The sequence below is a fragment of the Callospermophilus lateralis genome, chromosome 9 (genome assembly GCF_048772815.1).
Source record: "Callospermophilus lateralis isolate mCalLat2 chromosome 9, mCalLat2.hap1, whole genome shotgun sequence".
Taxonomy (NCBI): domain Eukaryota; kingdom Metazoa; phylum Chordata; class Mammalia; order Rodentia; family Sciuridae; genus Callospermophilus; species Callospermophilus lateralis.
Window position 1 is genome coordinate 60,239,101 of NC_135313.1, and position 14,921 is coordinate 60,254,021.

At 40.0% G+C, this 14,921-nt stretch overlaps 1 protein-coding gene across 1 annotated transcript in view; it reads right to left on the reverse strand.

Moving 5' to 3' along the window:
* Nucleotides 1–14,921, reverse strand: part of Myo3b (myosin IIIB) — a 408,160-nt gene that overhangs the window by 257,225 nt on the left and 136,014 nt on the right. The window contains exon 9 of the mRNA XM_077110313.1: nt 13,139–13,294. Coding sequence (XP_076966428.1) covers nt 13,139–13,294 — 156 coding nt within the window. The remainder of the gene's footprint in view (nt 1–13,138; nt 13,295–14,921) is intronic.

The following is a 14,921-nucleotide window of genomic DNA, read 5'->3' on the forward strand; positions in this document are numbered from 1 at the left end:
TTAAAATCTAACCACAGCACTTCCAGGAATAAACCACTCCTACATGCCTTTCCTGGTTGGTGTGGTAAGATCACTATCAACCCATGTGCAATATTTCATATAAAAAGAGCCAAGTCATGAGAATCCTGAGATGTTAATAGGAAGGAATTTCACGTATGGCATTCTGCCTTCTGTTTTCATTTCAGGCATCGAGTTTCACTGGGGTACAATCACAGGTGCTTCCCTTCCTTCCAGGTCCCTTCATCTGATCTGCCAGCACCATCCCCAACTCAGTTAGATATTTTTAAAGCAAACTCTGAGAATACAGTAAAAACCAAAGAATTGATCAGTTTACATTTTATCTTATTCGCTTATTTGAAACCCCTTTATGACCTTTGTCCCATTGCAGTGAGGTGGCCACTGTTTGGTAGACATCTTCCCAGTCTATTTCTAAATATTGGTAAAATCTATATATGTATCCATGAATAATATATAGGTTCTTTGTTCCATTATAAAAATGACACCATATTGTGGATTTCATTCTTCAGGCTTGTTTTCATCTAACACAATGATTTTTAAAACTACCTACCTAGTCGGTCACTTTAATCATGTAAATATATACCAACTCATTTACCTAGTCCTATATTAGTCGATATTTAGGCTGATTCCAGGTTTTTGTTTGTTTGTTTGTTTTGTTTTGTTTTGTTTTTCTACAAGAAACAAACTCTATGTCCTTAAATATGTCCTTTTGTATATATGTTGGGATTTTCTCTTGGGGACATTTTTCACCATGCATTTAAAAAACTTAGTTGGTAATAAATAACAATTGCCTTTGGCATATCAAAATATAGCTTTTCAGGGTTTAAAATTAATTCAGTGTTAAATTGGGTCTTCTCATAATTCCCTTCATAAACTTATCACTACTCCATGTGGTGTTGGGGGAAGCACTGGCCTAGAGGTTAAGAGCTCTGGGTTCTAGTCTCAGGCTTGAGAGTAATGTAGTGTGGAATATTTAGCAAATCCCTTAATGATTAACATCTCAATTTTCTTCATTTATAAATAGAATCGTTCATGACTTGTTTCTCTTCTCTCTCTCTCTCTCTCTCTCACTCTCTCAGGAGTCTGTAAAAACAGTTACAGTCAGTCATGGATATAAAAGATGCACAAAGGCTGAAAAAATGCACCAAGTCCTATTCTTACATCCTTGTCAAAAATATGGAATAAATTTGCATAACTCCACACATTACTCAGAACACCATTAATTAAGCAAAATTACATGTAAAATAACCTCCATGTCCCACCAATAGAGAAGGATCATGGCCGGGTTCTTCCCAGCCAACTTTCAGGTCCAACATCATCACAGCATAAGAAGATGTCACCCGTGGTCAAGATCTTATCTAGCCAGTTCCCAGAAGCTAGCTTTGTTTCACTGTAAGTGCCACATGGAAGTCATGGAATGGGAACATACACCTCACCCTTGGCTACATGCATTTCACAAAAGTAAGTGGAAAAAATAAAAAGGAAGAAGCAAACTCATCAGCTCTGCATATTGAGTCTTGGGCTTATAACACAATAAAAATGGGCAAATAGAACATTGACTTTTTTTTCTTTTCTAGCCTCTTAAATTAAATCTTAATTTCCAATCCCCATCACTGATACATTTAAAGAAGGCATATTTGAATCATGCTATTAGTCACTTCTACTATTAGAACTGGTTTTACTGCTAATTCATATAAGGTACAAATTAGAATGACAATTTTGTTTAATAAAACCAAATTTATAACCTAAGCATTTTTCAAATTATCAACAGAACAATTTATTGATCTATGTCCTTGCATATTGGGGACATAAAGAGAAACGAAATTGGTTTTAAATACAGATTTTCACTATTATTCAGAGCTGCTTCCTGCTGCTAGCTAGCCATTTTGCTAAACAGGACAACAGGAGAGTGCACATTTCTGTCCAAACTCTCCTCCACATAAATTTGAGTTCTTTTTTTGCATAAAGTTCATCATAAAGCAAAATAATGCAACATTTATTAATGGAGCAATTAAATTTGCATTAAATTAAATTCAGCTAGTTAATCTCCTTCATAAATTCTTATCTTATAATTATATGAAATAAGCTAAGTTAGAGTTTATTTTACATATAATTTGATCAAAAAAAAAATAGGAATTTAAAAATTGCCCACAGATCTGGTTCCAGTCAAGATGGAGTAAGCACTCTTAATCTGTCACTCCACGAAGAGCAAATAAATACTCTGGATGGAATATAAAGAAGCAACCATCTCAGGATGCTCAGAGGTAAACAGTAACAGGCAGATTGAGAAAGGAAATCAGAATTCAAAATATCACTGAACCATTGGAAAACATCCCTGGGTTTTGGAAAACACTCCCATCACTACTGACCTGTACTTAAAGGCAGCCTGAACTGCATGCAGGAATGTCAGGCTTCATGTTGGATGATATTTTTATAGCCAACTAAAGTGGAAGCACTAACAAAATCTCACCTGAAATCTTGCAGATAAAAATACTCTAGTAGAAAGTTGATTTTCAGTGTGAACATACACAATCCAATATCACCATGATCAAAATTGGTCTCCTTGGGGCCCATAGCAGATTATTTGTGTACCACAGCAATCTTTATGTCTGTCTGTCAAATATAACTACAAGAATCATGCAGATGCTTTTTTGTAAATCTGAGCTCAATGCTCACAAAAATCTTCCTCAATGATATTTTATAAATAAAAGATAGCATTTAAAATATTTTACCCAGAGATTTAGTAGTGTACGATATCTTTCCCTGCTTATGGGAAGTTAAATTCTTCAGACTTATTTGTTCCCCAAGTTGAAGCTGGCAATCTAGACACTGATATAGGATGCAAGATATTCCCAGGCTGATAGACAACTACTTTTCCAGCCAGAAAAAAAAAAAAAAATCCATTTATCTCTATATGAACACATATATATATAAAATATAAAATATAAAGATATATATATATATATATATATATATATATATATATATATATATAGCTATATAGATATATCCCTATCTGCCTTCCCCAACAACTAATGTCCCCATTAAAATTGTTGCCAGCTTTAATTTTCTTCCTTCTATGATTTAGAGGGTCTACAGAAAAGAAAAAACATTATTGATTCCAACTTTTATCTCTTTTGGAAAACCTTATCTTGGACTTTACATATATTTATAAAGCTGTTATATTGCTTATATTTCTCTATTTTTAGTTGAAAGATTTTAAAATTTTTCCTGCATTAAATGATGTATTGTCACTGGTAACTACAAACTTAAATTTTCCTTAAAATTCACATGCGCCACCTAGTGCCTTACTTGAGAATAGCATCTATTGCTGACTTTTGATGAAATTCCTTTAAACTGCAAAAATTACAGAGCACCAACAAAAAAACATACTTAGATTAAATATTTCAAAGTTTGGAGATATGTAGAGGGATATGCAAATGGATAAATAAATATCAAAAGGCATTCTGTTAAGTCAAGAGTATATGGTAAGGCATTATAGTTTTAATGGCTCCAAAGTTATTTTCAATTTCCAGGAAAGTCTATTGCTTTTCCTACTTGTGTTTATGAGGTCCTACTGACTGTCAATCCCAGCTTCTAGAATAAATGGAGTTAGGGGGTCGAACCTTAGAGGATAAGCTCTGGCTTGGACTGTTACCTGGAGTTTGGGTTTGGTGTAATAGTGGCGGGTCAGGGTATAAAGTGGGGTTGACTTAGGTTTCAGGACTGAAGTAAAAGGGGAACTGGTGTCTGAGTCCATGGCCTAACTGAGTATGAAACATCAAATCCAAAGAAGTGAGTGAAGAGCAAGAACAGAATGGGTAAGACAGAGCCAGAGATGGAGTTCCCTTAAGATAACAGCAGGCATAGGAGATGGGGGTCTTACCTGGAATGCCTTTGACCCAGCCCATGTGTAGGAAAGGGGCTTTGGAGGGCAGCATAGTAGTCCAGATGCTGGAGGAGCTACTCCATGCAATGAATTCCTGAAGTACAGCAGCTTTCCCTATTGTTCAATCTCTACACCTGCACTATGGTTAAACCAATACTATGTGAATGTCCTCTACAACCATCAGAGGGCCTGGCAACATTTTTATTTCAGCTTCTGGTCCTATGAATGATTTTGCCCCCAAATGACTCCTTACCCCTTAGCTTCTCCCTGTCTGCCACCTATGTGGAGATGCCTTTACAGGCAGGAACAAACAGGGCTGCAAGAGTTTCACACAGGTCAGGCAGGACATGGTATTCTCCTTCCCCAACAATGATGGAGGAGAAAGCAACGGAGGAAGTGTTCTAAATCATTACTCAACAAGGGAAGGGAAACAAATTCTTCTAACCTAAGCCACATGCTAGTGAGAAGTTGTTCTTCACACTGTGGTCTTTTAGACAATCACCCTGTGGCAGGGTCATGAAGGTCACCTCTGCCTAAGCTCCAAATCCAGTTCAGAGCCCTCCCCCTCCATCCAAAGGTGGAACTGGAAGGACTAGAGAATGACTGTAATGGTTTGAATCTGAAATGTCCCCAAGTCTCACGTGTCCAGAGGTGGTCCTGTGGGGAAGTGAAGGAATCATGAGGGTTCTGACCTCGTCAGTGGATTAATTCATTGATAGCTGAAGGGATTAGGAGCAGGGACCTAGTTAGAGGAAGAAGGTCACTGGGGTTGTGCTCTGGAAGGGTTTGTCTTCTCTCTGGACCTTTGGTCTCCCTGCCCCCCAACTCTTGACTTCCTGGCTGCCAGGAGCTGAGCATTTCCTCCACCCCACACTTCCGCCATGATGTTCTGCCTCACCCGAGAGCAGTGGAGCTGGCTGAACATGAACTAAAACCTCTGAAACCCTAAGTCAAAATCAGCCTTCCCTCCTTCAAACCACTCAGTGAAATATTTTGGTCACAGTGAGGAAAGCTGACTAATGCAATGACTAATACTCCCACCACATTACAGATACAGAAGAAGTAACCTCTATGGAGGCTGGAGCAAAAAGGGGGATAAAGAAGAGAGGAAACGAGGAAGAAGGATCGAGCTCAATGGGGGTGGCCCGCAAGACTCTAAGACAAAGGCTCATGGCCATGGACAGAGCCCAGGGACCATTCCCTTAACCCTGAAATCCTGGTATACAGAACGAGAATACCAAAACCGAGCATAGAGGAAAGTTGCTACCCCAGTAAGTGATGTTGAATACTTCTCCCAAATTATTTGTGAACCTAGGAAGAGAATGACAACGACACACCATCTACATGTGACTATTCTACTGACAGTCAACTATGGACAGAAATGCCACCCTGATACCTTTAACTACATGAGCTATATCTTAACCCCAAACTTCAGATCATATCTCTCAAACATTATAATACAGAGATATAAAAATAGAAATCATAGTAACACCATTTTTCATCTAAGCACATTAGTAGCCAGAATTATGATAAATCAGCATTTTATCATCAATTATAATAAACAGGATTTGATAATATACCCACCTTCTCTAGGCAGCAAAAGTCAGTGACAACAGAAGAAAATTAAACATCAATGCATTCTCTCAGTTAAAGACAGCGAGAGCAGATCCTAATCCTATCAGGATACAGACTTATTTCTTCTCTGTTGGGGCAACAGGAGGATCTTTAACTTCCTATGTGTTGAACTTCAGCACATTGTGAAGCCATCATCTGGGAGTCATTCATGTACATGGGAACCCAGGAACCCTCAGTATACAGAATATAGCCTGTCTATGTGGGTATGCATGGGTGTGCCTGTGCATGTGCACACATTTGCAGGTGAGTGAGCAAGACTGATTGGGGAAAGCTCAGCAAGTAAGCAGTCAGAAATCTATTTTTAAAGGTCACTGCTGCAGGTTGAAAAGAAATAACTGAAGTCATTGTTTTAATCAGCCTCAGGCAAATTACAAGGGCAGAACCAAAAATCCATTAAACAGAGCAGGTGAAAAAAAAAAAAAAAACAGCACCAATTCTTCTACCAAGTAATTCTTACAGTAGACCCTTGGCATTTGAGGGTTTAATATTTGCAGTCCCAGCAAGCCCCAAGTCACCTGCAGGGGCATGACATGCTTGTCATTTTACTGAGACTCACAGCTGAGTTCATGGTCATGACAACCAATCAGGCCTTCCCTGCCTCCATTCATATTCCACAGAGTGGTTTCTCTTCTCTCAAGAACTCTTATAAAGTGATAAAATGCATGTTTCCAAGTCGGCTTCTCTAAACTTTAATGGTTAGATGACATAGCAGGTAATATTAATGAATTCAGGGTTTTGCAAAACTAGTTTAGGGAAGAAGTCCTTTTGAAGGTCAAGGAAATAGGAACTGACATCAAGGAAATGACCAAATTGTTTAAAAGCATCCCTAACAGATTAAGTAACAATGTAACCTCCAAGTATTATTCACAGAATTTTAAAGCTTTTTAACCTCCTTTAAGAGAGTAAGCCTTGGAACCATAACTGCTTTATTGTACCTAAACCAAATAAATGAAATTCCAGTGGGGTTATGCATATACCATCATCAGCATCAGGGAATGGCCAAATATCACTTTTCCATAGGTGCCTCTATAGAGCTACATAGATATAGTCACACACACACACACACCTATAATACACATGTAGTGAAACAGGAATGAATCTCAGCCAGGTTTTCCAAAAAGCTGCTATACTCAGAAAAGCTTAGACCCAGAAGAGGTGAGCTGGGGCCTTAGGACAAGCCCTCCTTCCTTCAGGCACGGTGCACCTTCTACTGTACCATGCTCAAGCTCCCCATGACTCCAAGCCTTGTCTGGAGTATTCTTGAGTGCCATTTCATGGCATTTCATGGGCCACACTGTCCAGCCCCATCTCCCACCTGGCTCCTGTCTAGCACCATCTCCCATCTGCTCACTGAGGGGGCGTACATTTCCTGCTCTGGATGCCTACCACTGTCCTCCCTATCCAGTCTCTCCCTTTTAAACCACTCCCATCACCCTCTGAGGTCATCCTCTTTGGCATCTGGCCCAAGTTTCCCTTCTCTACCCCTCCCCTGCTTCAACCCTTGGTTTTCCCATCTCTCACCAATAGCTTTGTTCATTCTTCTCACATTCTGATCTCAAGGTTCCTCAACTCGTCAACACCTGAAAAACTTTTATTTCTTCTGTACTGAAGCTGTCTGTAAACTCAGCTTTGCCAAGTTCCTAATTATCTCTCAAAAGTTCCTAAGCTCTCAGTTCTACTCTCCCATTTCTCATCTTCCTCCTCTCATTCGGCTCTTTGTCTCCATGGTAACCATCAATACCAGGACAGGGCTCAGCCTCAAAGTCAATAAGCCTGTCTTCACCTTCTTCACAGTTCTTCTAGAGACCACAAGGATTGTTTGCTAACCTTGCTTTGTTATGGGCCAGACTATATGAGCAGTTACCAAACAGACTCCATTTTACCCTGAGACTCCATATCATGTAAGAAATGCTTCTCCCGTGGGAAAGCCACACCTCTGTACCCATTAATAGTTACCAAGCATAGCATACTTGGCAACACAAAATAGCAATTACTTTGGTAAAACTACCTGATCACTTGTAACAGTTCCTTCCTTGCTGAAGTAGCAAGAATAGAGTCACTATGGCTATATGAGCAAGTGTGTACGGCCATACAAGCAAGCAGGTATGGCCGCAGGGACTCCATCTCAACTGTTCTAGTCTCCACCTTAATATTTCTGTTACTGCTCCCGTGAAGAGACAGCTGTGGGGCCCATTTCTGAGAAAACAAAATGAAAGCTGTTTTCCGCTAAATTCAAAATATACATATATTGTCTTCTGTACTCTGTACCCCACAAAATGTACTCATCCCAGGATATGGTGGTCTTGGTGACCTATATGACTTTGAAGTAGATTCTCACCCCCGCTGACTACCTGCTGGATGGTTGTCTAGCACCTGCTCGGACCCACGATGTAGTTGACTGAGTTGTTCTGCTAACAGATTTTTTAGCTTCTGTAACTGCTTGCTTGAGCTATGTCAACCCGGATGTGGGTTTTGCAGATTTGCCTTTAAATATCCTAAAATGCTCAGGCTCAGGGCTATTCCTTGTAGAGATAGTTATGCATCCTGCAGGGAGTAGGCTCCGGCCGGCTGGCTAAATAAAGACTCTTCAATTTGGACAAAACTGGGACTTGGTGTGTTTTCTGAGTGACCTGCACCACAACAGCTTGACTGTCTTTCTTTTGTCCACCCATCAGGTCCATTGAAGCCAAGCTCCACCCTGGAGAAGACCACACAATCCCCTTTGTGGGTGACCACCCATGAGCTATGCTAAGCATTCTCTCTCAGCCTTGAGCCAAGGGGGTGTTGGTCTGGCATGGCATGCTGTGGGCTGTATGATGCAGGTGGCCTCCACCTCTGCTTGATAAAGAAGTCTGCTTTTTCATGGCTCTGGACCTGCGCATTACCCATTGGGGCTAGACCAGCCATTCCCTTCCTAATTTGGTGAAGAACATTCTATTAAGAATTCTTTGTTAATTTCCCTATAAATAAAGGGATTCCCAGTGTATGCTTTATCTTTGCTCTCTCGCCTTCTAGCATGATAGCAGGATGGAGAAGACTGCACAGGGGAAGGAAAAAGATCTTATGTAGAAGGAGACACTGAGACAGAAGAGAGGAGATAACAGAGGAAGCAAGAGGGAGTGGATCAAGGGTCCAAGAGGGAGGTTGGTTGGCCTTAGAGAGAAAAAACCTATAAGCTGGGAAAGATGCATAAAAGTTAGATAAAAAAAATACTCAGAAAATTTGAGGAGGTAAAGGAGATACTATGAGGAAGCTCAAGGTCACAGAGCCGTCTCACCACACCACCCCCGTTTTGTGAAAAAATTACTTCCATGTCTGTGTGGTCTTTTTGTTGCCAGCCCACACCATGCAGAGGGATCCCGATTCCACCGCCCCTGGGGGATGTAGGCAGTACCCCTTTCTCTACTCCTGTTCCTTGTTGCTAAAAGTCACCCCAGATGACAGATGGGAATAGTGGTGTTGGCGATGGTACATTTTCTGAGAGTTTCTAGTGTCCGATTCTGTCCTGCATGCATCATCTTAAACACTGATTAACTTCACTATACTGGAATGCTATTCAATTGCCTTCCACATTGGTTCTTGTTTTCTTTTCTTTCAGTACTAGGGATTGAACCTAGGGGCACTTTACCAGAGTTTACACCTCTAGATTTATTTTTTTAAATTCTGAGACAGGGTCTCACTAAGTTGTCCAGGCTGGACTCAAACTTGCAATTCTCCTGCTGAGCTCCCTGAGCTGTTAGGATTACAACCAGCACCACATCTGTGTTTCCATACTTTTGAACAATCGTTATCTCTATCATTAGTGAACTCTTTATTATATTCCTCATAATGTCTATTTCAAAGATTTAACACCTTTCTGGAATCCAAAGCCCACTCCCAATTCTGAGATCACCTTGCTCCATGTTTTGGAAAGATAAAGGCCTTACAACTTGAGCTTCCTCATAGTATCTCCTTTATCTCCTCAAATTTTTTTCTAACCTTTATGCATTGTTCCCAACTTACAGGTTTTTCTCTCTAAGGCCAACCAACATTCCTCTTGGACCCTTGATCCACTCCCTCTTGCTTCCTCTATTATCTCCTCTCTTCTGTCTCAGTGTCTCCGTCTACATAAGATCCTTTTCCTTCCCGTGCAGTCTTCCCCATCCTTTAAACCTGCCTTCTTCCCTGCAGTTATAGGCTTCCCTCTCCCCTGAAGAAAGTGCTAAAAGTGGTCAGGACTTTCTTTGCCTTTGGGGGAGCAGCCTCCCATGGGGCTTTAGCTTTCACTCCACTGGATCCCTTCTCAAAATCTAAGTCACTCTGGCAGAGGGGCCGTGGGAAGGGCTGTTTGAACCTTTGAGGAATCCTGTAGTGGGCAGAGAGCTGGAAGCTGTGTGTAATGTCTGTAAGTACTGGGCATTGCCTTTGATGGGATAGGGAGAGGGAGCAGTCTTTTTGACTTGTCTCTTAGTGTTGGGCTATTTGTATTTGATTGCAGTGTGAACGAGGACAGGAAAGCAGCTCCATTTGGATAGGCTCTGATGTACTTTCCTCAGTCCCTACTCTCCCTCAACCAATCATCATGAAGCCCTGATAATACTGTTACCCTAACACCTTTTGCCCTTATACCCACCACGACAGCTCACCCAGTCACCTGGTCCCTGCTGCACGCTGCTGTCAGAACGCCCTTCTGAAACACAACCTTGCTTGAATTCTTCAGTGACTCCCCTGCCTTAGGAACAGGTCCTGAGGCCCATCATGACCTGACCCTGCATACCTGATCCCCCTTCTACCCACTCCACACTGAGATCCAATGATGTCAACCAATTGTTCACCGAACTCCCCAAGCCCAGCCTCTTTCCAGCCCTCTCTCCTTTGCTCTTTGCCCTTTGCTCATCCTTTCCCCTCAACCCAGAAAAACCTCCTCCCCCAATTTTCTTCCATTCATTCTCCAGGACAATGCAAGCACCATCTTCCCCTGGTTCCAGGGGCCTTCCCCAAGCATCCCTATCCCAGGTTGGGTAGGTGTCTTTTCCCAGGTGCTCTAGGGGTACCCCAGGCATTCTTTATCCAGGTATTTTTCATGTAAGCTGCTCTTATCTGATTCCTATCCATATCACACACCAGACTATTAGCTTTTTATCAGGAACTGTATCAAATTTCCCTTTGTAGTACCCATGTTTAGCATAGGGCCTACACACATAAATGTCTCTATAAAGAATAAATGAATAAATTAGATTTTGAATAAGAGATAGAAATTGATATCTTTAACATTTGATACACCTGAGTTCTATTTATTGTCATGATTTTATATGGTAAAAAGATGAATTTTTCATGGATTAAGGGCAAGAGGTAATTAGTGTTAAAAAGAATTAAACAGACCATGTACACTACTCCTACTACTAACATTTGTTGACATTTAACTCTATTCCGAGCAATATTCTAAGTATTTTACATGAAGATTCAACCCTTAAAATAATCCCCATTTTTTAGAAGAAACTTCGGAAAAGAAAAATTAACTTATCCAGTAAGTGGGTGAGCAGGGATTCAAGCCTGGCAGACTTAGTGGTCTTAGATTCCTACATCTTCCTACTGCACGGCCCTCTTTTTGCAGAAAAAAAAAAAAAAATTAATGGGCATTTGCTTCACTCAGCAATTATTCTTTGTTTTCTCCTTAATTATTCTATGTTACCTTAATTATTCTTTGCTTTTCCCACCTTTACTGGAAACTCATAACTTTAAATATATCCATTTATCAACATTAAATGATGGCTGACAGTTTTCCCTGGTGAACTAAAAAAAAAAAAAAAAAAAAAAAAAAATCTAGGTAGCCAACTCTTTGCCAGTTGCTAAAAGGAAGTCACCATGTGGGAAAGGTGGCCGGGTAAGTGTCAATTACACACATCGTGCTTCCTTTGGAATTAATTAATTTTTCTACCTCCTAAGGAAAGGGTTGTTTAAGGTATTGATGCCTATTTGTGAGGTTGCAATTTTTTTTAAGTGACTGTTCAAAGAAACCCAAACTACTGACTGAAACTCAAGATTATAATGACCCCATGAGAAGCCTCTGCCACCTATGAGGCTTTGGACATCAAAGGGAGTTAACAAAGATAAAGACATTAGAGGAAACAAACGAGAGCACGAGAGAGATACAATTCTCGTTGGTGAAAGGAGAAGAGTTTTGAAAAAGCGAACATAGATCTGGTCTGGTCAAGTCACACAAACACAAAACGCTGGGTAACTTTCCAAAGGAGTCTTAGAAACTATTCTGCAGCAGATTTCAGAACAGGAAGCCAAGGAGGAGACACTGGATTTGACTTACCGTATTTAAGTGTTAGCTTTGTTTGGGGCTTGGTTTATGTTTTATTGTATTTCATTTTCCTTTGGGGTGGTTGTGCTGTGTCTGTGAAGGTGGGTGGTAGGGGCCATTCCTGGTGTATAGGAACAAAAGCGAGGGAAGAAAGGGGATTTCAGCTCCCTGGGGCTTAAACACAAGTTCCCAGTGCTTCAAAAAGGCACCAAGCACAAGAATTGTTCTGTGTTTCTCTATCCAGAGGCAAGCCACAGAAACAGAAATGGCAGAGAAAAGGGGAAAGAGTAGGAAAAATTTATCCAAAATGGAATCTGGTGTTAGCTGGAGAAAATCAACAAAATATAGTTACCTTGAAAGTCTGCCTCTGGCTAGCTGTTGCCAGTGTTTGACTTTTCGATTTGTAAACAGTTTTCTGCAGAATATATGAATATTTCTAGAACTTGTGACTGGTGCTATTTCATTTTCTTCACCTCCAGTACTTCGGATGTCTTTTAATAATAATGAGTTGAAGCTTATCTGTACCCTGACTGGTTTTATAAAATCAAATAATTGCTGAGCAGAGGAAGTAGGTTTATTTGCATTTTTTTTCCCTTAAAGAGAAATTCTGCCACCCTCTGGACAGAAACTAAAAATCTATTTCTGAGTGACTCACCAAGAACACTGTTTTATGCACTTGCCACAGAAAATAACATTTAAAAAAAAAATCTACCCTTTAAAAAAGGGAGGGAAAGAGGGGTGAGAACCACAGTTACTTTGATAACATAAACACTAGCTAAAAAATCACTTTAAAATGCTAAATTCACTCCAAGAGATCTTTAACAAAAGGGGAAAAAGTCTCAGAACACATTAAAGAAAAAGATGTTTAGAATTTAAAGAGTAAAATTTCCAAAAATCACTTTATAGCCTATATTTCTGTTCCCAAGTCTATGACAGCCAAGTAAAGATTTTTCCACATAATCTCAGACATGGCTGCTTTCCTTTATTGGTCAAAAGAAAAATTTGCATTTTTATTAAATACAAATATATACATGTATCTATTGGTTTTTAGCGAGAGCAAACCAAACATGAGGACAGTGAGATTTCAGCTATTTGAGAGAAATTAGCCACAAAAGCACAAACGGGCAGTTTGTTTCTGAAGCCTGCCTGCTCATCCACTGGGCGTGGAGTGCTTAATGTCACATAAATGAAACTCTCCAAAATTCAGGGATGTGATCATTACCAGTAACAACACTGGGCAAATCAAAACACATGCCGTTTTTCTAAATAACAGGAGGGAGGATGCGGAATGACATGAAGTACCATACCTGATTTTAACAGCAGAGTTTAGCTGCTTCTGCTCCTGCAGCACCTTGGCCAGCCGTTTTTGCAGGAATAAAACCTTCCCATGAGCTCCTTTAATAAATGGATGGTCGAGGAGATGTGTGACGGAAGGCCTCTTTTCAAAATCCTTAATAAGACACCTGTTTGTAAAAATCAACAAACAATCCAAAGTACAATGTTAGACACTCTGTTCCTCTGTGAATGTGGCAGAGAAGAGGCAAGAAGGCTTATTTATACACCCCGATCGCTGACCTTACCTAGCTCCTTCTTTATTGATGTAGACCAGAAAGTAGAAGAACAGCTAATATTCTCATATTAGTTAATTGATATATCAGAAATCTATTTTAGATTGTTTAAAATCAGTATCAAAAGCACAAATTTTGCCATCAACTTGCTTTAAAGTATTCAAAACATTAAAAAAAATAGACTGGTCAGACAATATTCTGTCTGATTTTTCATTATAGAAAAGTGTTTCCGAAGGAGTCAAGTTGATTAATCTATATATTTTATTTTAGAAGCATATAGAATTAAATACTGTCACCTCAATTAAATTTTAAAACATGAAACATCCATTATTTGGTGATAGGGAAATGCATCAAGGGCTTTGTAAGGCAGGAAACGACTCTTAAAACACAGGAAATCTAGCAGCTTGGTTTCGAATGTCTTCGGAAAAAGCAGAACAACCTCAGAACAGGAAGTGACCACCATATCATTCAGATGAATTGGGATGGGATTGTGCAAACAGGGAACAAAACATCCATTCAAAATGGTAAAAATTGGGTTGCATTTGAATTCTGTGGTTAATTGGTTAAAACCGCACCAGTGTAACCACTTTCTGTTTTAGACTCAGTGCCCTTTTCAAAGAAAACAATGACTTAGTGCATTTTGCTGTGTGTCCTTTGTTACTGAAAATGATTTTGACACAAGAAAATTCCTTGTGAAATGGAATCTGATGAATACCTTTCCAATTACCATCGCATTTCTATTCTGAGGAGCTGCCCTTGGTGAGCAGAAGAAATTTCAACATTCGCCCTGTTAAGCTAACAGTCTTTAGCTCACCTTGAAGGCTTAGGATAAATACTGGAGGCCATTCTGCCTACTCTTTGAAATAAACAGCTTCAGTTTACCCAAATGTGGCATGCCAGTGACATCTAAAAATACTACATATTTTAAATAATTAAATGCATCAACAAATGGTCAAAAAGCCCAGCATCCCCTCTAGCACCTTTCAGAACATTTAAGCAGGATTCCTAAAACCATCCTCAACCATGGGATTTACAAAAAGAACTTTAATCTGCGCAGTTTTCACTGCAAAACTCTTTCACATTCCTCACCTTCTAGTCCTGGAGGATATTCAGTGACTTTCCCAGCAGGCTGAGGGTTGGCTCAAGGACCTCTGCCCCCAGGACTATAAATGCCACCTCTACCTTGCCATAAGAGAAAATCAATCATTTGACTTTTATAGGTTCAGAGTCTTTTGAATAACCTATTATTTTCCCTATCAACAATACAAAATCAATGCACAGGCCTAAAAAAAGACTGGTCCTGTCTTTTTTATCAGCAGTTTTCCCTTGATGCCATGCCTATTCATTTTTCTATATGACCACTGAAGGAAAATAAATGTGAATCACTGTTTCCTGAGAAGGAACCCCAGGGGTAGCTAGTTGATCAGTGATAAGGATGATGGCCGGTTTCCGTGGCTGGAGAGATGGTGTATGAAAACTTCTAAAATAAGAATGGTCACATGTCCTCTGAGGGTTTCTGCTG